We start from the raw sequence: 25169 nt of genomic DNA on the forward strand, positions 1-25169 counted from the left end.
ATATGTTCACCTTTGCATGGACATGTATGTAAAAGAGTCAACAGATACTTCGCCTATGAGTCCCTGTGACATGTCTCTCTCTTTTACACCCCACGTGGGTTCTTGGCATCGCTTTGGAGCTGATTGGCCCGCGTGTGTGTGAGCGGCGTGCGGATGAGACGCGGAGTGTAACGTCGACCCGCAGCCATTGGCGCTGATTTTAATGGCTGCTCCTCCTCCAAACCAGCGCGTCATTGGCTGGGATCCTCCGCGGAGGCGCAGGGAAGTTGTAGTTCTTTCCTCTAAGCGCGCATCTGTAGCGCTGATTATCCACTAATATGAATGAAACTACACGTCCCGACGCCGCGACAGGAGCAGTTATAATTGTTATGAATATGTAATTGCCTCCGACAAGACCGGTGGCGTCTTGAATTTTTTTTGGGGGGGCTCGATCGCGGCAGGCTGCCACAGTCCGGGAGGGTGTCGGTGCCGGGATGTGAACGTTTATCCGAGGCTGGGAAATGAATGAACACGACCGGGACGCGGCGGACGAACGCATACAAGATCCAGATGTGACAGTTGCAGATGTTTGACGAGGGAAATCAACACTAAAGCGACGTGTTTATTAGAACACGGGATTCGAAACATTTCACAGAAGAACTCACACCGGAGGGAGAGACTGCGACTGAACCAAGTCCTGCTGTGATTCTCTCACTGAAGGGACTTTTTTTGAAATAGTGTGTGTGTGAAGAAGGAAGCCGTGCGTAAAGTCCATGGATGTCTCCGGAGTGAATGGACCCTGCACATAACCCGCTCACCGGCCTCTGTCTGACCTTTACGCACCAGAAACAGACCACACACCATCGCTTCCCCTCCCCGCTTGCTCGCTTTCGTTTTCGGGGGTTGGATGAACTTTGCGATACATCTTAATGATTCGCGATCTGAGCAAGATGTACCCGCCGGCTCGGCACCCGGTAAGTGGAGCAGCAGCAGCAGCGGCGGCGGCGGCGGCGGCGGCATCAGTGTGTCAAAACAGCCGCGTAATCTTGGTGCGTAATCAGTGTGGAGCAAGTTTCCGTGCCGCTGCGCGCTCGAGCAGACAATCGCGCTCATTGTCAATCCGCTGCAGCTGTGTGTGTGTGTATGAGTGTGTGTGTGTGTGTGTGTGGAGACAGAGGCCCATTGTCATCTACAGTCTTGCCTCTGTGTGTGTTTGTGTATGTGTGTCGTGACGCTGAACTTTGATCGCTCGGTTCTCTTCTCTTCTCTCTTTGGTTCTGGACTGATGCGGTCTCAAAGGTCCCCCATCAGCCGGGACAGCCGTTCAAGTTCACCGTCACCGAGTCCTGTGACCGGATCAAGGAGGAGTTCCAGTTCCTGCAAGCCCAGTATCACAGGTAACTGGGACTCAAACTGTCTGGGTCATGTACAATTTGGGGGAAATGAATGATGCAATAGAGAGAGGGATAGATGGATGGATGGATGGATGGAGGGATGGATCTCCACATGCTGACACACTCTTGCACTGTGTGTGATCTGGTAGTTGAGTGTTTGTCTCAGGTCCATGGATCATTGGCGACTAACTGCAGGTAAAACCCCATCAGCCTCTGTACGCACGTCCCTGAGTTCAAGTGGTGTGAAATACCTTCTGCCCGACATGATGAAGTGTGAAATACATTTCTCGGGGCCACAACCACAAGCATGATACCAATGCATAATAATTGCCCACCTCTGGACTTGCACCTGGTAATTATGGTCCAATCCTGGGCTGAACTGGGCTTCAATGTCAAGTGCTCGGATCCAATGTGAGCCTATAACTGCAGACATGCCTGGGACAGAGAGGGATGGGATTTGTCTAAGAGTATATGTTTGTTATAGGCATTGACGAACCATTCATGTTCTTTATTATGCTATTTATGAGAGTAAAGCTTGGATCAAATCTTTGCATCCTGTCTCACACATCAGATTCATTGAAGTAAGAATGGTTCTCATGGTTTATCCAGCACACGTAGCAGACATTCATTGATAACACCGAGGGAAGGATGAGGATTCAGTGCTTTCTCATTTCACTATAAGCTTGCCACTCTTGGGTTTGTTTCGATTGTTAGTGGGACTAAATAAGCAATTTGAAAATGTCACATTGAGCTCGGGGAACCTGTGATGGGCATTTGTCATTATCCTTTGACATTTATAGAGTAGAAAACAATTACCCATCCATAGAAAAAGCTTTTTGCAGAATAACGCTGGGAACGTAAGAAACAGTCGCAGCCGTGTTTGAAATATGTGCAAAGTGAAGCTTAATGACGTTGACATATCGCCAGGGAACGCAAAACTGCCTTCAGCTTTAGGGATTCTTCAGGTTAAAGGCATCAGGGAGAATTGGCCGAACCCTCATGACCCAATGGGTAATGGCTGATATGCATTATCATCATCATCATCATCATCATCATCATCATCATCATCATCTTCATCATCATCTTCATCGTCTTCATCCTCATCATCATCAAGCTTAAATCAGTGCTCTCACATTCTGAAAACGACTCTTTTGGAGATACAACATTTTATCATATAGCACCAATATCCATTATGGGCTGATTCTAAGGTTACAGTTTAATATAAATATAAACCTAAAACCACATTTTGTCCTGTCAGTGTTATTTTATCGGACCCCTTTTAAAAACTGGCTCATCGTTTTCCACAGATTTACCCACTTTCCACTGATTTGGGAACGCTGCTTTCCCCCCCCGACACAGATTCACAGAGGCTGAAGTGTATTTACAGGCACGGATGACATTTAAAGAGCTTTTTGTGTAACCACAGCCGTAAAATGGAGCCTATATGGTTTCCTTTTTGTTGATGGTGCATTTAAGGAATCCACTCACACTGTAAGAATATATGATGAGGTGTGTCTGGTCGCCTATTGATCTGTTAATTACTGCGCCTGTACCTGCTGAGTAAGTAAGTAAATGTGTGCGTCTGTAGGGAGAAAGTGCTGTGATCTTTAGTCTTTGTTGCTTCTTAAATTCAGAAATGCAAATTTCAGTGGCAGGACGTCGTCAGATCACAGTGGCGTTTCTGTTCCAGTTGTTCCACCTGAAAAATGTGAGAGAATCATGATTCATGCATATATAAATTATGTTTTTTGCTGTTTTTCATATGTGTGTATGTGTGTATGTGTGTGTGTGTGTGTGTGTGTCTGTGTGTGATCACTACATGCAAGTAACACAAAATTTTCCTTCTGCCCGCAGTCTGAAATTGGAGTGTGAGAAACTGGCCAGTGAGAAAACAGAGATGCAGAGACACTATGTCATGGTGAGTCTGGTTTATCCATTAGTGTACGAGCGAGTGTGTGTTCGTGTGTGTTTGTGTGTGTGTTTGTGTGTGTGTGTGTGTGTGTGTGTGTGTGCAACAGTGAGGACACATGCTTGACCTTGCTTTGATCTTTGTTTTTCAGTACTACGAAATGTCGTACGGACTCAACATTGAGATGCACAAACAGGTCGGAAAACACACTTTCATTTTTTCAAAATTCATATTTTGATGAAGGAACTTGTGAAAGCTGCGGTGTAGATATGAGACGTGAAGCCTTGACGGGAATTTTGTGACTTTTACACTTGACGCTGTGAATATGTGTGTGTGTTGGCAAACAGCAGTGAACTTGGAGATGATTGATCGAGCCAAAGCTATCAAACGAATAACTCAGCTGTCGTCCCATAAACATAATAATGATGAAAACAGCAGGAAACATCCACGTGTGGTATTTAACATGTTTATGAACAGACTGAAATGTGTTATTTGAGCATGTTTTTGTTATCAGAGGAAATGTCAGAGTCCCAACGCCACACGCCGATAATGGTTTTGTCTGTGTAATTGAACAGGAAGCGTCTGACTGGGTTTTTTGCCTGTAGCGAAGCTTTACATTGCCAACGCCGCCGCCGCCGCCGCTGCCGCTTTTAAACACGGGAGGTCATTAGCATAAACGTCTGTGTTAAGCACACATCAGCTGCCAAGTGAAATGGGCCACAGCTAACCAGCTCCACATTCATTTCCAGAGAAATGATGTGTGCAGTGTGTGTGTGTGTGTGTGCGCCTCCGTGTTTGTTCAAGTGTGGGAGAAAGTGATAAATGCTTGGCCTTTGTCTTGCGAGTGTGTGTGTGTGTGTGTGTGTGTGTGTGTGAGTGTAGGCAGGCATACTGTACCTATTTACTTAATTGTGTGTTTGCTCTTGTGCAAATGCTTGTGTGCAATTCTGTCTGTCAGTTTGAACGCCATGCTTGTATATTTAGTGTGTGTGTCTGTGTGTTTGTGTGTATGTGATCATATTTTGTAGACATTTGCTTAGAGGTGTATGTTGGTCTTTATTCGGTTTTTGTGTTTGAGGAGTGTGTTTGTTTCTGTGTGTGAATGTGCATGCAGCGTTGTACTGGCACACTAATCAGACTTGTCTGATGAAATATGGGGTGTCTACTATAAATTCTGCTGTCTGCTGCTGTTTGTGTGTTTGTACGTGTGTGTGTGTGTGTGTGTATGCGTGCGTGTGTGTATATTTGTTCATATGGCAGCGGAGAAAAAAAACAAAACAGAGAAAATGGCTCTCTGTGGTGCCAAATGATTTCTGTCAGGAAAGCGTATTGGAGAGTGAATCCTAAATGTCTGCCAGCAGTCTGTCTGCGTGTGTGTGTGGCGTGTGTGTGTGTGTGGGAAGGAGATGGAGAGGAGATGCATGCTGTGTGAACAAACGTGTGTTAATGTGTGTTTTGACGGATAGGACTAACGTGTATGTGGCTCTTTGAGTGGATAGATGGTGGATTGTGTGTGTGTGTGGGGGGTGTTTGTGTGTGTGTGTCATGCTACAGTCCCATTAAGACAGCCGGGTTCTTCTACCAAGCGAATTGCTAATATTGCTTGTTTAGCATTTTCTGGGGGTAATAGGCCCATTGATTTCTGGCTTCGCTCTCTGTTTTATTTACACAGAGGGGCTCTAGTGCCCGGGGAGTGAAATGTACCAAAGCTCGTTAAAGAGAAATTGACTCATAGGCAGAAGATGGGTGTGAGTGTGTATGTGTGTGTGTGTGTGTGTGTGTGTGTGTGTGTGTGTGTGTGTGTGTGTGTGGGGTGGGGAGCGGTGGTGGATGCAAGAGGGGCGCTACAAGGGTTAGAGCATGGAGCTGATCTGCGAGCGGACAGGTAATCAATTGCAAATTAGCGCGGCTGAAAGAGGAGTAAAGCCAGTGAGAGACGGGCAGAGAGGACAGAGGGGGTGGAGGGGGTGGAGGGGGGGACAAAGGGAGCGGAGGAGGGAGGAGCGAGTGATGAAAGGAAGAAGTAAGGCCACGTTTTAATACTGAACCCTGGCGGCGTCTCCAACGACCGTCTGACAGCTCGTTTCGCCTTGATGGATGTGGAAATGTGTGTGTGTGTGTATGACAAATAACAAATAACAATAAACCACCAAAGTCTTCATTTTGTGAAAATTCTGAGGGTATAGCATCTGAGGCTTCTGTGTGTGTTTTGAAACCTTTGCAATGGTTTAATTCTCCAAACGATCAGCAGTGCCATGCCCACTGGGTGAAAACAAACCATTTTCTAGGCTGCCTCGCGCCAACCTGGTTTTGTGGGCGTGTCTGTTTTGAAATGTCACACCTGGACGTAAACATGTAACAGAAGTTGAGCTCTAATCAGAATTGAGCTGGGAGTTCTTCAGATAATTGAGCGTACAAGGCCTATAAATATAAATATATGGACTCATCTTCTCTGGAAATGTCAACTTTCAGACAATGAACATGTCCAGTGAACATCAGTGTGCACGCCGGTGATACGCTGATATGAGGAGCACTTAGAATATGTTGCCTGGAAGAGGTTTCAGTTTAAGCTCATGTATCGAATAAACTTAAAGAGGTAAAATGATCATATCTAGCTGTCTTTCACACACACACACACAAACACACACACACACACACACACACGCACACGCACACGCACACACACAAGGGAATACAGCCTTCATTGAGCGGGTCCATTAGATATATTAGCTGGTGGTGAAAAGTGGTGCTGATGCGGTGCTTACAAAGCTCCACAGGGGAGACGGACATTTGATCTTCTATCTGGCTCAATCTGACTCCAGGGCTCCGGCCTGATCTAATTTCTTTGCTGTTAAGAGTTAGAGTGACGGAGAAATATATTCGGGTGGCATTGTTTTGTTATTGCAACATCTTCAGCGATAAATGATTGCAGGAAGTTTCATCTCTGTGTTTCCTCACCTTTCCTATGTGGATTAAGCAGCCAGTACACGTATGTGCTTTCCCATGGATGCGTAGCTGATGAAAGGTTGCTGTAGGTTAGGTCTCTTTGTTTGTTTGGCTCTCATTGCTCATAAACTATGCATCAATCCCCCTGTGAGGTGTTTCCCCAACGGGCAGCAAAGGTAAAATCTGAATTTGCATAAAGGTTGAATCACTGTCATGCTATCAGAGGGCTTAAGGACATTGGTCTCTATGTCATACATCGTCACATATGAAGTCGCAGAGAGAGAATCCAGGGCACCAAATTGAACTAATTGGGTGTTTGTTGTTCGTGTCGGCTTGGAGCCACACCCCTGGAAAAGCAGCAGCCGTTATAGGAACCGTCTCCCTTCAGCATCACGTCACCCTGAGGCCTCACACATGAAGAATACATGCAGGTGCTCCCGGGGGAAATGATGAATCCTTAACCTTTTGAATTAATGAATCAAGAGTACAAACATTTACCTTTACACCTGATGTTGTTGTCAGGCAGATCACACCATCTCTTTTCCACCAATAGGAAAGGTGCACGGACAAAGTTACAACAACAACAATGAGTTCCGTTCGTGCATCTTCATCTCTTCGCTTGTGCTAACCGAGTGTCGAATAGGTGGAATGTTTCTTTGGCGGGCCCAGACGCAGGGTCAGAGGTCAATCCAGCACAGACGACGTCGCCTCTGAGGTTACCCGGCTTTTATTTGACCCCAAGTCCTTTAATCTAGTAACAACCTCTGTGGCTTGACCTGGTTTGAGTTCCTAACCCTGAGAGAACCTGAGAGACGTTCAGGACAGAAACAGGTTGTGGCGGTTTTTGTGAAGATAAAAGGGCAGTTTTGCAGGAAAAAAAATCATTGGCTGCTTTTCCTTTGGTTGTTGTTGTGTGAACGGGCGTGTTGGACAGACTGGCACACTCTTCCTCACTGTGTTTGATTGTCTTCATTGATCTAAAATGTCATCAGAAATTGGGTGTGTTGCTCACCGGTTCCTGCGCTCGTTCGATGCCGTTGTTGTTTATCTGATCATCAAGTCACCAGAACAAAACACAACAACTGTGAAGGTTGCTTCGTAGAATCAAACACATTTACGACTGATACAGAACCTTCAAAATGTGCCGTTTCCCTTAGCAGGTTGTAGGCTGTAGGTCCATTTCAGGGCCTTGATACATTTTACATCTGCAACTGCTCAGCCTCACGGATGATGCAAATCAAGCAGGCCGTCTCTCTATTATAGAAAGCGATAATTTAAGTGCCCTTGAGCAAGGCACTTCAACCCTAACTAACTGCTTGGATGGAGCTAATAATTTGCAAGGGGTTACAGCGGTCAGCCCCCAGGTGTGGATGAGCCAACGGAGTACGATTGTGGAACAGAACCGCGCCGAAAAAGGGCATGTGTACACAGAGAGTCTTCCCCCGGATAAACATTAAATATAAAATGAAAATGTCAGTGTTTTAGGCTGTGTGTGTGTATGGGAGCGTGTGTGTGTGTGGGGAGGGGGGGGGGGAGTGTGTGTGTTCCTCATAGGTAAGGACATGAGCCGACGAGTGCGACAGAGAAAAGACTGGTGTGTTTCTCAAGGTCCAGTGGAGCGGAGCGTGTGTGGCTCCACAGCCTTCCGTACTTGACACACACACTCTGGCTCTGATACCTCGGCGCTCACACGGGGCATTTCTTGCAAATGCACTTGTCATCCTTGTATTGATTACTGATGATGTGCTATCTGAAAGGATCGGAAACAAAGGAAGTCCTTGAATGTGGGAAGAGGTTTTTGTGTTCTGCGAGCCACTTTGTAAACGAAATGACAAAGCCGTTTGTATTTGGTCCTTAGAAATGTTTAGACAAGACTTTCTTCTTCTCAAAATTGAAAAGGAACACTATTTACACTAGCGACTGAAATAACAGTTGCACTTTTTATTTTGGCGACAAAACACAAATACTTTGGCATTTCGTGGACAAAAGGCATCAAAGTCACGACTCGGTTTCATCATGACGATGTTCATTTCACCTGGGAGTGACTGTGTTTGTCTGAAGAGGTTTGTAGTTTGAAGGGCCCGTGTCCATCCATGTGGTTCCTGCAGCTCTTCTTCTGCAGCTCTCATCGCGTCGCCTGAGCTGCTGCTATGTGTCCTTAGTACAGCTCACGTCATCTGCTTAGACGAAGCTTAAATAACTCGTCACTAGATGAGTAGGAGCTAGAAAATGTGCTGTCACACACACACACACACACGCGTGCACGCGCACGTGCACACACACACACACACACACAGACACACACACACACACACACACACACACACACACACAGGCGCCTTCTGGTGGTAAAACATGGTCTGGTGTAATCCCCATCTCATCTCTCATCATCCCAAAGAAAAATGTGTCAGCTGGTGCTTGGCGACACACTGGATTGGTTGACGAACAGTAAGAACCCAACTGGGGTCTTTCCATTTGGAGTTCATATGTTCTTTGAGTCACTCCCTGTGAACCCTGACCTCCAGCTCCATTTGATGCTATAATACTACCTGGATGTTTGTTTTTGTGAAAATGGACTTGATTATGAAATCAATTGAACAGAAAGAGATGAGTGTGTGTTTGCAGTTGTGGGCCGGCTGTCTCCTGTGCTGATTGTGTTCTCTGCACCCACCTTGCTGTCTTGCAGGCGGAGATTGTCAAGCGGCTCAACGCAATCTGCGCCCAAGTCATCCCCTTCCTCTCTCAAGAGGTAAGACGCTAACGCCTCCGAGTGTGACTTAAGAAGAGAGAGAGAGAGAGAGAGAGAGAGAGAGAGAGAGAGAGAGAGAGAGAGAGAGAAGTGGTGGAAGACAAGCAGGAGCATGAAAGGAGTAAAGACGTGTGTGGTGGATTGTGGTGCCTCCCAAACACACACACACATGCACACGATTGTGCATACAGACAGACACACACACACACACACACACACACACACACACACACACACACACACACACACACACAGGAACACACACACACACACACGAACACACACACACACGCACACACACACACACTGCATACAAAAACACAGAGATTATCCTGTGCTAATCCTTCCTGCTCAGGATGGGGAGATACGCTCTGAACTTATTAAATGTCTCCCACTAACATACGTATGCAGAAGCACGGGGCTTTAGTTAGATTTGTGAGTGTGTGTGTGTGTGTCCACCTGCATGCACATATTGTGTTGGATTGCCCTGTAAATGTTATGCATATAGTAGACGTGAGAACTTTGTTGTCATACTGTATTGGAATCTTTGCATGTCTCTGTGTGTGTGTGTGTGTGTGTGTGTGTGTGTGTGTGTGTGTGTGTGTGTGTGTGTGTGTGTGTGTGTGGCTGATAACTCCTTTCCTCTGGAGGAGTGTGTGTGTGTGTGTGTTTGTGTGTGTGTGTGTGTAAAGGTGGGAACAGCGAGAGTGATTGTGGACTCCAAAGCTCTCCTCCAGATTAGCCATGGATTAGGAGGGTTTAAAGTGGATTAGGAATAATGGCATTAGTCTGTGTAGCAGCTCTGCAGCTCTGAGGCCCACAGAGGGGAAGCGGCTCTCACTGCTTTGTTTTCATGCTCAGTGCCGCTCGCTGCATGGGTGTTTGTGTGTATATTCAAATGTAAACTACACAGTTCTATTAATATTGCACTACAAATCACTCCGTCTATGTGTGTGAGCTAATTGTTTTGTTATTTTGATACATTTTGACGCTGAAGATGTGTTTTCTCAGTTGATATGCTTATACTACATATACAGAATGCTTAAACGTACATGATCATACTGGGGTTTTGTAGTTTTAGTAGCAATAGAAGAAGGCGCTGTACTCAAGGTTAGTGAAGGATCGTAAATAAGACCAATCAGGGCTGTTGGTCAAACCGCAAGATCTCTCTATGTTATGATATTTGTCATGAAGATGCTTTCCTACACGAACGTATGTTAATTTCCTACATGAATCATTTGAGCATCTACAGCAAGTAAATATATAAACAGTTTCTTACCACTAAACTGTGGAATGAATAACGATGCTTGAAAACTATTTGCTTATATCCTTGAGACCTTGGGATTCGGTGTGTGTGTGTGTGTGTGTTCGTGTGTCAGACAGGTTTAGACTCAGTGTGTTGCAGTGTAGCTGAACTTGGTGGTCAGGTTCATTTCCACACCTGATAAGCTCTTTCATCTCTGGCCGACTTTGATGTTTTGCGCCCCTGGATGGATCTCACTGCTCTCTCACACTGTCTGAACCCGTCTGTCTCTCTGCCTGTCTCGCTGTCTGTCTCTCTGTCTGTCTCTCTGCATACCCTTTGGATGATGAGGTCTAGTTAGTTAGTAAATCAGTTTCCACGCTGTGCTGCACAAAGACGAGACAGCTCTCACTTCCAGTTTCTCCAACATCAACATTTGCTAATGTGCTCTGTTTTACAGGAGCATTGTGAGTGCGTGTATGTAAAAAAATGTATGAATCTCTCTCTCTCTCTCTCTCTCTCTCAGCATCAGCAGCAGGTGGTACAGGCAGTGGAGAGGGCCAAGCAAGTGACAATGGCTGAACTCAATGCCATCATTGGAGTGGGTGTTCTGATCACACACACACAAACACACACACACACACGCACACACACACACACACACACACACACACACACACACACACACACACGCATTTGGCCAGTGTTTCTGGAGGTTATTAATTTCACAACAAAATGGAGGATTTATCATTATCCTATGTTTCAGCAGCAGCAGCTCCAAGCTCAGCACCTCTCCCACGGACACGCCATCCCCATCCCACTCACGCCGCACCCAGCGGGCCTTCAGCCCCCACTGCCCCCCGGAGCAAGCACAGCCAGCCTGCTGGCTTTATCCTCGGTGCTCAGCCACCAGCTGCCACTCAAAGACGAGAGGAAACACCATGACAACAGCAATGAACACCACAGAGGTAGAGGCCGGCCGCTGCTTTATGTGTGTGTCTGTATGTGTGTGTGTGCGTGCGTATGTGTGTAATTACTGTGTCCATGTGTAAGCTGCATCTGTCACATCACAGTGTCAAAGGTTTGAGTCAGCATGTTGATCATCTTATATGATGCTGGAATTACAGTTAAGTCTTGGAATGATGCATCACATAGATTTCAGTGTATTTCAGTGTGTGTGTGTGTGTGTGTGTGTGTGTGTGTGTGTGTGTGTGTTCTTCTCTCACTCTCGTCTCATCCCACTCCACTTTAAAGTCAGATAAATGACTATTATGAGTATTGACATATTGATTTGTCAATAACAAATGTTATGTCTGAGAAAATACAATAATAACAACCAAAATAATAATAATAATAATAATCAAAATAATAAGCCACACGGGTGAGAAGCGCACTTATCTGACAGTCCCAAACTAATTCAGTCATGAATGTTGACTCAGAGCCATATCAGTCTTTGTATTCGGTGATGCTTCATTGTTAACGAACATCAGCAATAAAAAATAATGATGCGTCATTAATCCACTTAGACTGGAGGGACTGATACTCAAACATGATGCTGCCTTTGAGTTTCTGTGGACAGAATGACCCTAATTCAGATTTAGAACTCAAGCAGTTGATTAAAGTACTCAGAGAATGTGTTTGTGTGTTTGTGTGTGTGTGAGCGATGATAGTCTTTCATTACTTTTCCTGCTTTGTTGTGATGCTTCTTTACCGTGCAGTTGAGCAGTTAACCTCGTCCTGTAGTAAAACTAGTAGCTGCTGCGTTAGCTAATACTTCCCCCAATTAGGCTGTAGAATCAATAACAATGCTCTGTGTTCCTCTTTGTGTGTGCGTGTGTGTGTGTGGACAGGGTAATAGTTTGTCCAAATCTAGCTCCATTTTTGGAAAATCTAAAAAAGGCAATAAATACGTACAGTAATACATATTTTCTTTCCTCTGATGATCACAGGATTCACGTGCTAAGGCTAATGTTAGTGCTAATGTGACATGTAGCCAAATCCATGTTAAAGTGTGGCGTCATCCCAGGTGTTAAATGCTAATTAGGTGACATCACTCAAAAACAAACTTACTTTCAAACTAACGCAGTAACTTCTTAACAAATCATCATCCAGCCTTCAAGTTGTATGGTTTTTAAATAAACTAATTACCAGAATTGTTGCTGCACTTTCAGGAATTTGATCTTAGACTTAAAATAAGACTTGGTGTTGATTACTGGGCTATACAACAAAGTGACACTTTTGTGGGGGGGGGGGGGGGGGGACTCTTAAAACAAGTTAATTTGTAGTAGATACAAATCCATCGGTCGTGTTTCAGGGGTGTATTTGTGCATAATTACACATTTCTCGCTGTTTCTGACGTCTCGCTTCACCACACATGCGATCCCTGTCCCGGTCTGTGTTTGAATGGCGTCTGCCACATCTGGATCGATATCTGCGTCCAGGCTCCATTAAACTTTTCTGTTACATTGGGAAATATTCTGCGCTGGATAGAATTTTAGGGCTCAAGTAGCAATGTGACTTTTTGATTTCTTTGCAGTATCCCAATTATACAAATGAACCAAAAAGGAAAGGAAATCCACCAAGGCTTTGTTCCTCTTTGTCTCTCTGTTTGTTGCTGAGGGTTTAAAGGAAAAGTCTTATTTTGTGTGTGCGTGTGTGTGTGTGTGAGAGTGTATTATTACACCCATGTTTTCTTGTGCTTGTTGTTCAGGTAAAATATCCTTTTTCTCTTTCCCCCTCTGCCTCCTCAGACAGAGACTCAGTCAAGGTAAGTCACCGCTTCCTTCCATTCTTCCTTCCTTCCTTTGTACTTACTGAATCTGCTCTCTCTGACTTTTACATTTTACATTTTACATTTTACATTTGCATCTTTCTATGGTCTTAAATGGGCTTTTGACCTCAGAGGTATATATTATAATATAGTAAAAGAAAAGTAGTGTGAAAATGAGTCCGACAGAGGAGTTGAGTTGTTGATTCGATGTCGCTGGTTGATTATCTCTGCATATTTTAAGTGAAGTAAAGCCATAAAACGTTGCCTTTCATTGTCAGTTCATCCATATGCAAATCAGTTTCCTCCTCCAGGACCATTGTGCAATAGTAACAGCTATAAATAGACGTAAAAGCCGAACATATAGAATGCTATCCAACATGCCTTCAATGTTCAGAAAAGCTTTATGCTGATATGATTCAATAACAAGCTTAATTGAATGGGGAATGTTTCAGGATTTAAGTCGTCCTTAAAACATCAATATGCTGTGAGGCTTAAGTCATTTCTCTATTCTCCTGTATTCACTGCAACAAACTGAATCATTGTGATCGAAACAGAAGAGGGGAAACAAGGAGAAACTACAGCCGAGCAAAGTGAAGAGCAGGAGGCTGTTGGTGAAGAAAAGGAGGGAGCAGAGAGAGAGAGGGAGAGAGAGAGAGCGAGAGAAAGAGGGAGAGAGAGAGAGAGAAACGCTTGTAGTAATTAGTCCCTTAAGCAGAGCTTTTTCCCAAGGCAAACATTTGGTTTGTTGAATACTCAATGAGCACATTAGCATTTCTTCATTCCAGCAGCCCAACTGGTGAACCTGTCATCTGCTCACACACACACATGCACACACACACGCCAGTTTAGTGGCCTGTGTTCTCTGGTGCTTTAGAGTAGGTGGAGACAGGAGGAATGTTTAATATGTTATCTCCTGCCCCCCATGTCGCATATCCTCCTCCACACACAGCTTTATGCACCATGATGGGAGCGATTAGCAGCCTGTGACTGTATCTGTGTGTGTGCGCGCTTGTGCGTGTGTATGTGTGTGTGTGTGTGTGTGTGTGTGTGTGTGTGTGTGTGTGTGTGTGTGTGTGTGTGTGTGCACAAGGTCGTCAGAAATCATTTTTAAGGATAGAAAGAACACAATGATGAATGCCTTTCATTAGTGCACTGCAAGAACACACACGCACACACATACACACACACACACACACGCAGGGCTGCTCTTTGACATGTCGGCCAACAGTCACTTCATGAAACCAATAAGCCCCTTGTCAGTAGTCTACAGTTGCCTTGGCAACAGTCCACGGGGTACAGTGTGTGTGCATTGCATGAACATCTGTGCCTTAATGTCCTTGGCGTCGGAACCTCACACACCGACAAAGGTGTGGGGTGTGGGCGCGCACACACACACTTATCACTGCCAATACAGACAGTCAATTATCCAGGCGTGCTGCGTTCAAGGACTGCACCCTCTAAGGCCTGTATCGTTTCAGGATGGCATGAAGACAATTGTTGCCGACGTTATTGACTCTTTGGTGACGCGATCGATTCCCGTCATTCAAAAAGGAAATTGAGGGGATGCATTCACTGCAGGGCTTGGAATTGGAATATAAATGTTTCCACTCAATCCATTTATCAACTTTCTGCAGTACAGATGCAATGAAATGATGCACAGACACACTTTATACTATGAAGCTGCGACTTTTGAATGCTGCCAAATTTGGAAGCTTACCAAAGGGAAGAAAGCATTTGACAAAATTTGTTGTGTTTTCCTTTTCTCCTTTGCATTGCAGTTGTCAAACATCAAACCTTGAGTGAATTCTGTCTGAATGTGGAAATTATTGAGTATATTTTTTAAATTAAAAGATTTTTTTGTCTGGAGTTGGAACACAGTTGAAAGTGTGTGTGTAGGCTGAGAGAAACACATGGATTCCTCTGTGAAGGCATCTTTGAAATGTCTCACCTGTTGAAAGCACACACACACACACACACACACACACACCGTAGCTTGTTGGTGGCCAGGCTGATGCTTCCTTGTGTGCTTTTGTGGTTTAATTGACTGGAAATGAGCGGTTTCTCCTCACTGATGTCGGGACACTGTGTGTAAGGCGGGCGTGCTGCCTGCAGGTTGCCTTTCCATGCTGTGTCGGCAGAAGAAACAGATACAAATTGGGCCAAACGCGAGGATCAGAGGTGATGGATTAGAGGGAATACACACACACACACACACACACACACACACACACACACACACACACACACACACACACACACACACACACACACACAGAGTTACAGGTTTGCAATGTCCTCAGGGGCCTTGTTTATGTGTCAGAGGGAGAAAAAAGAGACTAACAACATAAAATGCAGGAGTTTTGAAGAGAAGATGCATCTCTCTCTCTCTCTCTCTCTCTCTCTCTCTCTCTCTCTCTCTGTTGCTCTCTCTCTCTCTCTCTCTCTCTCTGTTGCTCTCTCTCTCTGTCTCGCTCCTGAAAAGTGGCAAGAATAGAGAAAAACAAATACAAATTAGACTTGATTCCTCTCTGCTTCATACAGTGTTGAAATACTGTAACATTGCTTTGTTTAAGAATCAGTAAATTATGTTTTATTGATTTCCACCAATGGGACATTTTATGAACACCAATCAGTTATTTCGTCACTTTTTTGACCCTTTGGCGAGTTTTCTTTATCCTGGGTTTGGAACTAAACTAGCAACTACTTGACCCCAAACTAGGAACTATTGCACTTTGCTTGCATTTGCATCGCTGTCCAAGTATGGTGAAGATTATTGAAGTCATCATCACGTTACAGGTTTCACCATTGCATTCAAACAGGAACCATTTGGAAGTGTGCAGCCAATCCAATTGTGATGTGCTGGTAGATGAATATCCTCCGGCTGCCACGTTGTGCGGTTCTGCTTGCTCACGATGCGTTCACTGCCGGCGGCGCCTTCATTTGTCTCTGCAGTGAAATTAATTTGCCTTGATGTTTTTGAAAGAGCTAATTTGCCGGCTAATTAATCTAATAAGTCTGGAGAGGGAGAGAGAGAGAGAGAGAGAGCAAGAGGGAGAGAAAGAGAGAGATAGACTTAATATTAGATGTCTCACTCATAAAGAGACAAGTGTACACACCTGTCCACATGCTGACGTTGCTGCTATGTTTGCATATATGAGTACAGGTACCAGTGCTGCCTCACCAAACACACACACACATACACACGCACGCACCAACAAACCCCAAACTCCTCCCCCACATATTCTTTGTCATCAACACTTGCAGCACGGCAAAGGGCAGCGGAAAGGTTACAAGCGTGCGTTAGCGGAAAGGTCGAGTTAAAGGTCCTGCTTTATTTTTCTCTCCTCTGTCTGTTGTCTGCCGGGTAAGGAGCGCTTCCCAATGAGAGAGAGAGAGGGGGGGGAGGGAGAGAGCGAGAAGAAGAGAAAGGGAGAGAGGGAGAAAGAGAGAGAGAGAGAGAGACAGAGAGAGAGAGAGAGAAAATATTTGTTTGACCTTATTTTGATCTTTGCTCCTCAAAGAGGATTAGTGCCTCAGTAATGGTGTTTAAAGGATACCATGTTTGATTAAGATAACAGAGTCATGACTGGACTGAGCTCCTCCCAACCACAGAATCATGCTGACGCGCTGCACACACACGCTGTGGAAGAGATCCCCCTCCCCACACACACACACACACAACCGTTCTTAATGTAAATAAGGGCTTCTTTCATCCTTCAGATGTGTTGAGGTTTATAATGATATAGATTCTCAGTCTCCAGTCTGTGCTCTAAAACTGTTTCCAGAACACACACATAAACACGGACTGTTTATTGTGCTGTTAGACAGATTGTGAGTGAGCCGATTGACTCTGTAGGCCTGAGATGCATGACACAGGCTTTGGTCAGGACAGAGGTTCTCAAACTGTGTTCTTGAGCCCATCTGATGTGTTTTGTGGGAATTTCTGGAAAGGATCAAAACAATGGAATTCTGTTTCTGTGGTAAATTATTGACGAATAAAACTTTGATTGATTGTTGAATGGTTTTAAAAGTTCAGCTCTCTTTGTGGAAAAAGTTGAGGGCATCAGTGAGTTTGGATTGTTGTGCATGCTGTACCCCTAAGTATTCTATCCTGATATGTATTCAACCCCCCCGTCCATCTCACTGTGCTTCTCTCTTGCAGAGCTCGTCTGTGTCTCCTTCAGCCAGTTTCCGGACTGGAGAGAAACACAGGAGTTCAAGCGATTACTCCTCCGACAACAAGAAGCAGAAGACAGACGATAAGGAGTTAGCATCCACGCGCTACGTGAGTGAAAACAGAGTAAAAGAACAGCGGATTTCATTTTAAGAGTTTATTGTCTTTCTAAGGGTGATGCTAATACTTCTTAAGTTAAGTTTAAGTTTTGTGTTGGTGCCTTCTCACGTCACCCTGCTGTAATAGATGTGTTTCTCATGTCGTCTCCAGGAAAGCGATGCAGAGAAGAGCGATGACAACCTGGTAGTAGATGTCTCCAATGAGGTAGGAGAAGATCTGCATGCGCTGAGTGAAAACACGTGACCAAAAACAAAAGCAAATCCATTTTTTAAAATCTGTTTTCATTCTGGGTCTGCACTCGCCACAGGACCCAGCTTCTCCCCGCGCGAGTCCCGCCCACTCACCTCGGGAGAACGGGTTGGACAAAAGTCGCATTCTGAAGAAGGACGCACCCCTGAGTCCCTCCTCCATCGCCTCCTCCAGCAGCACACCATCATCCAAATCCAAAGAGATTAATTTGGTGAGTCATTTGGGTATTAATAGCCCTCTGATCTTCACTTTCATCATTTCTCGGGGTATTTCTTTATTTTTAGGCACCCAGGAAAGTGTGAAAATGAGACGTGCTAATTGTAGGGAAGAAGCAGTGGACAGTAGATGTTCTAAAGTAAAGCAGTACAGCGGGTGAAGAATATGAAAATTAACATTAACTAAATGTACATCTTCAAACTGATACATTTGAAATATGTAGTAAACATTTGGAAATGCTTCTAGTAATGCTTAGAAAAAAGAAATAACTAATCTGATCCCTAATTGATCAGTATCAGGATAGAAATAGGATTAAATCCATTGTGGATATGGGACCATTAATGAAGTTCAGTCAGACATTTTGGCTCAGTCCCGTTTTGAGATTTGGCATGCTGTGATTTCGTGCGGTGCAGAACGAGAAGTCGCCGACGCCCGTGTCCAAGTCCAGCTCCCCCACGTCCCGGTCTGACGCTCCGACCCCCAGCAGCACCTCCACCCCGAGCTTGAGGACCGCCGCCACCACCAAACTGCCAGGAGTGGAGGCCCTGGGTGAGACTAATGGAGAGGCGGAGTCAATCAAAGACGTGTTCAACCTTTGATTTTATCGAGAAAAGATTTCACTCCAAACGCAAAAGCTCTTCATATTGATCTATATTTAACAATTTCTATACTTTTATCCCTCCTAAAGCTGTAACATTTGGCTGAGGTTTAATCATAATAATAGTGGTTGAGAATTAAACCATAAAAGGAGACTGGAGCTTCATAAGTCAAAGCAGAAGGCAGACATCTAAGCTTACCAACATTGAGAAACAAGCAATACAAGGCAACACACTCTATAGTCTAACAGCAGAGACAAGGCTGCATATACCCAGGAGTGTGTGTGATGCACTGGTAATAATAAACCCACAGCACCTTTATATACAATCATTTATTTCCTTCCTTTCCTTTCATTACACACCGCAAAAGCTACTTTAAAAGGGTGAAAATAGCTCTTTCACTCGATTTTGTGGCGCCACAAACTGGCAGCGCTCACACACTCTCTGTCCATGTTAGTCAGCTAACATCACAAAGAGACGCTTGCTCCTCCAGTGAGGACACAGCAGGAGGGCTGCACAGCTGAAGGTTCATCATCAACCCAGACCATTTGTCTCCTTCCAGACTTGTGTAAAGCCCAGAGAAGCGTGAGGGAAACTTGATCAAATAACTCCCAGAATCTCTTTTCTGGAACTGTGTCCTTTATGCCCGTTTCAATCAACGCTCAGTGATATGTAACCTATTGATTTTGTTCTGTGTACCGCTCGATGTCCTGAACTCAGTCGACCTGAGATTGCCGATGGCTTCATTCCGTGTTCACCGTGCAGCGTAACCGCGAGCACGGCGGTGTAAACAAACCCAAACATGACCGTGGACGTCCGAAAGCATCCGGAAGAATCTGCAGCTCTGAAGGATCCAAATATAAACCGGATGCAGTTTCATGCTCACTTTAATATTGATATCATTGCATACACACCCGTTTGTTTGTATAGCCCAATATCATACACTGCACAAAGAGCTTCACAGGCCCACAAAGGCAAGAAGACTCTGTAATCCCTCCCTTCAGCAGGAGGTGGAGAAGATAACAGGAACAAAGAGCTCAACAGCGACAGTTCATTTAACAAGATGATTAACTTCTCTGTGCACAAAATGTCACAAACTGAACCTTGTGTTTGTGTGTGGTAGCTCCTGGCCTCCGTACGCCCCTGGCCGTGCCCTGCTCGTACCCGGGTCCCTTCGGCATGGTGCCCCACCCGGGCATGAATGGAGAGCTGAGCGGTGTAGGAGCCGCCTACACGGGCCTCCATAACATCTCCCCACAGATGAGCGCCGTGGCCGCTGCTGCTGTGGCGGCATACGGACGCACTCAAGTGGTAAACACACACATGGACACCATATCAATACATATTGGATATGTTGATGTTTTTATTTAAGTCAACATTTAAGAGATTCAAATACATATTGTTAATCTGTTATCTGATTTGTCCTTTCACGTACTGGAAGTGATTTAATGCATTGAGAACACAGAGATACCACACATGATTATTAGTCATTATTGATATGATTGATCGTAATTATCTCTACTTTGACAGTTGACAAAATGCTGCAAAACTTTCCAAATTGGATCTTTTTAAATGTTTACCCCAATCATGACATAGCCTACTATTAGCTACTGTTGGATGTCTTTCAAACTGTACCATCCTTTCTTCTCTAGGTGGGATTTGATCCTCACCACCATATTCGTGTTCCTGGACTTCCTCCCAACCTGTCGGGGATTCCTGGTGGAAAACCGTACGCATTCTCCTCTGAGTCCTGAAACGAACATTCCAAAACTGAACAGGGAATAAACATGTAAACACTCACTGCTTTTCTTTTGCCTCCTTCGCCGCTCTGTGCAGAGCCTACTCCTTTCACGTGAGCGCTGACGGACAGATGCAGCCGGTGCCGTTTCCCCCGGATGCCCTGATAGGCCCTGGCATCCCGCGCCACGCACGCCAGATCAATACTCTCAGCCACGGCGAGGTGGTGTGCGCCGTCACCATCAGCAACCCCACACGCCACGTCTACACTGGTGGCAAGGGCTGTGTCAAGGTGTGGGACATCAGTCACCCCGGCAACAAGACGCCCGTATCCCAGCTGGACTGCCTTGTGAGTGAAAGAGCCTCTGGTTTGTTTCTGCAGACGTTTTGATTTAACAACTGCCGCCGTTTCCAAGGTCAGAATTGAGAAGCTAAGGACAAATGTCTATTGAAAGTGAGGGAAATGCAAATTTTAGGGGCATTTCTTACCAAATTTACAGGCCACTTTATATGATTTGTTGAAAGGTCTGACCAGTTCAGTGTTTCTGCCACAGTCTGAGTCAGAACAAATGTTAACAAGTAAGATTGTTAGCAGTATGATCAATAGCCATATCACATCCTATTTTAATAAAAATGCCATTGAAAAATACCAAATTTTAAAGATTCAAATAAATACGTTTACTCTTTTATGTGATTTGTCCTTTGACATACTGGAATTTATTTAATACACTCCAACGGCTCCCACACTATAAAGTCATTTCTTACCCTTGCTGATGCCATTAAGGTGAACAATGATTTAAACAGGCATCTATTTTTATTGATCACAATCCATATTGAAATTGCCAAATAGTAACAGTGTACCAGTTGGTGTTTGTTAGGCAGTCATGATGCACATTTACAAACCCTTTTCTCGGATCAAGGTGTTACTGTTCAGCTCAGAAGTTACTTTGTTTGTTGTACTTATGTGTCTAAGCAGAATATTCCTCTTAACCTTTGGTAACTTGTGTTTGTCACCTTAGAACAGAGATAACTACATACGCTCTTGTCGACTGCTCCCGGATGGGCGGACCCTCATCGTGGGGGGCGAGGCCAGCACTCTGTCTATCTGGGATCTGGCCACACCCACTCCACGCATCAAGGCGGAGCTAACCTCCTCTGCGCCCGCGTGTTACGCTCTGGCCATCAGCCCAGACTCCAAGGTCTGCTTCTCCTGCTGCTCCGATGGAAACATAGCGGTGTGGGACCTTCACAACCAGACTCTGGTTAGGTAAGAACTTGGTGTGATGTGCTGCATTAACAGCAAATTCAATTTGAATCTAAGACACCTGCAATGTTTAGATGAGTGTATGTATTGCTTTTGAGTGTGTGTGGGTTTTGCCACTGTGTTTTTCCTGCAGGCAGTTCCAGGGGCACACTGACGGAGCCAGCTGTATCGACATCTCCAACGATGGGACCAAACTGTGGACTGGCGGCCTGGACAACACGGTCCGGTCCTGGGACCTGAGGGAGGGACGACAGCTGCAGCAGCACGACTTCACCTCCCAGGTACACAGTGCAGCATCAAACCATAAAGTATACCTCATAAAGATTATCACATTTAACTATTAAACTATTAAAATAGAAGATGTGCCAATATTGTTTTTTTTAAATGTTATCAACTATTGTTTGATTTACATTTTTGCACATTAACAAAAAAAGGTAATAACAATCACCATCATCGTCATCGTCATTATAATTATTATAGGTTTGTTGTGATAAGTGATTGAATGTGATGCTGGCTTTGCTGGTTTTTGGTCCTGTTCTCCAGTCGTTTTAACACAAAGTCTAATAGTGACAGTAAGAGTTGGAACATTTGGGGGCTACAAAAAAGCAGCAGCTATACTCGGCCATTACTGCAATTTTCCTGAACAGGCCCATTACAGTGTGTACAGGAGGGAGTGTGTGTGTGATACATAGAGCAGACGGGACGAATAGTGTGCTCGTGCAATCCAACAATATCTGTCTTAACCACAGAACAACCAAAAAAACAACGTCATCGATTTGGACTTTTGCGTTTAAGTTTGATGAATCTGTGTGTTTTCCTTGCAGATCTTCTCGCTGGGATACTGTCCAACAGGCGAGTGGCTGGCAGTGGGAATGGAGAACAGCAACGTGGAGGTCCTGCATGTCACCAAACCTGACAAGTACCAGCTCCACCTCCACGAAAGCTGCGTGCTCTCGCTCAGATTTGCCCACTGTGGTAAGAAAGCACACGTCTGGATTTACAAGAGACTGATATGTGGGTGGACTTCACAGTGTCGCGCTTGGGGTCTTTAAGGAATTCGATAGGAAGTTAACTTGTTGGTCAACCCACCAGTAAAGTGAGGAGAACATTGACTCTGAAATATCTTAAGCTTCGGCTCTAATGTGACTTCAACATGTCAGTGTTTACTCACGCTGACCCGTTTTCACAAAAAATGGAAATGTCCACAGAAGCTCATTACAGTTAATTTCTGAAACAATAGCACTAATGTCAGTATTAAACTCTGTATGGTGCCGAAGCTTCATTTAGCTGCTCGATCTGGATCGATTCGCCCTCCGGTGGTTAGAATGAGCTGGTGTTGAGACTCTCCACTCCCAGTTTAGCTGGGATTAGATTTCAGACTCTCTTCATCCCTATTGTCCTTTACTTTACACACACACAAACACACACACACACACACACACACACACACACACACACACACACACACACACACACGCACACGCACTTTAGCCCATGCAAACCACCAAGAGCGACTTACATTGCTGTTATAATCTGCTTCACCTATATCAGCAAACAATGTCACCTAGTTACAAGTGTTGAAAAACAAGGAGTGTTCACTAATCACTATTGATCAATTGGATCGATTTAACAGCTCTGAATAAATGATGTATAAGAGCCATAGAGCTGGTACAATAAACAATTTGGTGATATTGTTTTGTCCCATATTTGTTAGGCAGGAACAAGAACAGAATCAAAACACAAGCTTCAGTTGAGAATTTCGATTTTTCCAACATACCAAAAAAATGTAATGAGCTGCTGACCCTGTTATGATACACACTCTGCTTTAAAGTATCCATGGTTATAAGTGCTGCTCGTGTTGTGGTACAGCCTTTATTATGAGAAAGATTAAGACACTGCAACTTTATATGTGTGTATATATTTATATCATCTCTCATAAGAACCAGTTCGGATAAAATCAATGTCTCAAGTATGTTTTAATGGTCATTTTAAGTCATCTCTCTTAACCTGCACTAATACAGTATAAAATACATATGAGACGCTTTTTCACATTGGGTGTGAATGTTGTTTGCCATCCTCTACAGGGAAGTGGTTTGTGAGCACAGGAAAGGACAATCTGCTGAATGCATGGAGGACTCCATATGGAGCCAGCATATTCCAGGTAACAGCACATACAGCACAGTTTAGAGTTACATCTCAGCTTGGTCGCCATGGATAACGTGTTCAAATCCTCCGACATTGCATCAAGGGCACACACATTTTCAGCAGGGAGTCCCTAAAATGCACAGCAGTTGGATCTCAATGTGAAGCTGCACTTTACTTTCTACAACAATTCTGCTCAAAAACAAACAAAAACAAATCGTATTTTTCTCCACCAGACTTGTTTGTTACGCAGCTTCTATCCGTCTTGCCCTTTCCCCTCCTAAGCACAACTTTAACATTTGTATACCTCTTTTGTTCCCCTTGCAGTCGAAGGAGTCCTCCTCGGTGCTGAGCTGTGACATCTCCATAGACGATAAGTACATTGTGACTGGCTCAGGAGATAAGAAGGCGACTGTTTACGAGGTCATTTATTAGGAGGAGGAGTGCAGTCTTTAAACGGCGAGACCGTCCTTCCGTCCAGGCACTTTGCGATGTCCTCTTCACTATGTACAGTTTTAACTTGCATAAAATGGATTTGTATGGAACAAACCAAACTCTTTACTTCTTTTCTTGGACTGTGACTTTTTGATCTCTTGGCAGTCGTGGATTAAATTGAACGGCCAACACTGAATTTTTCTTTTTTGTAATGGATTTTTGTTGTTGTGAGTGAATGAGTGAATGTTCACAGTCCATCCTGGTGTGGAAGCTGTGATCAGTTGTCGCAGCCACGCCCACATTACATTCCCGTAACACCTCTTTGAAAAATACTACCTGTGGATATTTGCATAAAGATTGATTTTTGTGTTTTGCTTATGTTAAACTCTTAAAAGAAAATGCAATCTGTAAGGGCAGCACTGTTATTTTTTGACATGGAGAATCTGTCTAATTTTTGCCTTTGTGACATGCAGTAAATCATTACGTCATACCGAATTTGCTTATAAATTTGTTCATAAATACCTTTTTTTTTTTTTATTTCAAGTTGCCTCTCCAAAATCAGTATTATTATTTTAATTATTCTTTTAAAATCCATTTAGCAGTGGAATTGGAAGGTTTTGTACTCCGCCATATCTAAAAAATGGATGCTTAATATGTTAGAGATCTAGAGTTTAGTGTCATTGTGATCAGTAACAGTGGTGATCAATAATGCTCTTATCTCTATTGTCTCAGAGATTTCAATCATTCCTATGTGAGCTTTACAGAACAGGTCGCTCAGACAGGAGCCACATGATAAAAACAAACAGCATCACCCAGCATGGAAATGTTAAAATACTGCATTTTTTGTCCTTGAAGTTTACTAAAATTTCTAATATTGGCTGGTTTTAGTTTTAAGTTGATGTGTGTGCATTCATGTCTGTGTGTGTGCGTGTGTGCGTGTGTGTGGGCAAACAAGCAAAATGCTCATGATTACCTTGGTTACCCTCTCTCCTGGCTGACCTTTGCACTCCATTCTGGTCCTGTGGTTCAGATGTCTCTCCCAGCTTCACTCTGACAATTGCAGAAAACCTATTTGGCGTTGGACATCACACAGACCTGTGTAACCTTTGTGTTTTTATCCCTTTGGACCAACATTTCTCTGAAAAACAAGCGACTGGTGATTTTGAAATGATTTATTTAAGTGTTGGCTTGTAGAGATAACACAGTGCCTTCATGCTGCTACACTTCTGACTGCTTTTGTCCTGCT

The 25169-nt window shown here is 44.3% G+C and overlaps 1 protein-coding gene across 20 annotated transcripts; it reads left to right on the plus strand.

The window, feature by feature from the left end:
- Window positions 1-908: 908 nt before the first annotated feature.
- Window positions 909-24375, plus strand: LOC143003455 (transducin-like enhancer protein 4). 20 transcript variants are annotated; one of them, XM_076154142.1, is made up of 20 exons: window positions 909-953; window positions 1279-1376; window positions 3228-3291; window positions 3434-3478; window positions 8915-8977; window positions 10747-10821; window positions 10987-11188; window positions 12971-12987; window positions 17153-17275; window positions 17435-17488; window positions 17592-17744; window positions 18163-18298; window positions 19469-19656; window positions 19998-20074; window positions 20182-20431; window positions 21102-21349; window positions 21480-21627; window positions 22171-22321; window positions 23431-23507; window positions 23816-24375. In XM_076154142.1, exons 1-20 carry the CDS (start codon window positions 909-911, stop codon window positions 23921-23923), a joined length of 2322 nt encoding a protein of 773 aa, XP_076010257.1. In that variant the 3' UTR covers window positions 23924-24375. The 20 variants fall into 20 exon arrangements, with proteins under 20 accessions (XP_076010257.1, XP_076010258.1, XP_076010269.1 ...); XM_076154143.1 differs by having other exon boundaries at window positions 10990-11188; XM_076154154.1 differs by lacking the exon at window positions 10747-10821.
- Window positions 24376-25169: the final 794 nt, after the last annotated feature.

This window comes from Genypterus blacodes, unplaced genomic scaffold (genome assembly GCF_046128005.1).
Source record: "Genypterus blacodes isolate CSIRO-AG114 ecotype Tasmania unplaced genomic scaffold, CSIRO-AGI_Gbla_v1 ptg000061l_1, whole genome shotgun sequence".
NCBI classification, from domain to species: Eukaryota; Metazoa; Chordata; class Actinopteri; order Ophidiiformes; family Ophidiidae; genus Genypterus; species Genypterus blacodes.

Excerpts from the sequence above, each read along its gene's own strand:
- LOC143003455 (XM_076154142.1), top strand. The coding sequence starts at position 909 with ATGATTCGCGATCTGAGCAAGATGTACCCGCCGGCTCGGCACCCG. Across the intron at positions 954-1,278 it reads ACCCGCCGGCTCGGCACCCG|GTCCCCCATCAGCCGGGACA; the intron begins GTAAGTGGAGCA and ends GCGGTCTCAAAG. Across the intron at positions 19,657-19,997 it reads CATACGGACGCACTCAAGTG|GTGGGATTTGATCCTCACCA; the intron begins GTAAACACACAC and ends TTTCTTCTCTAG.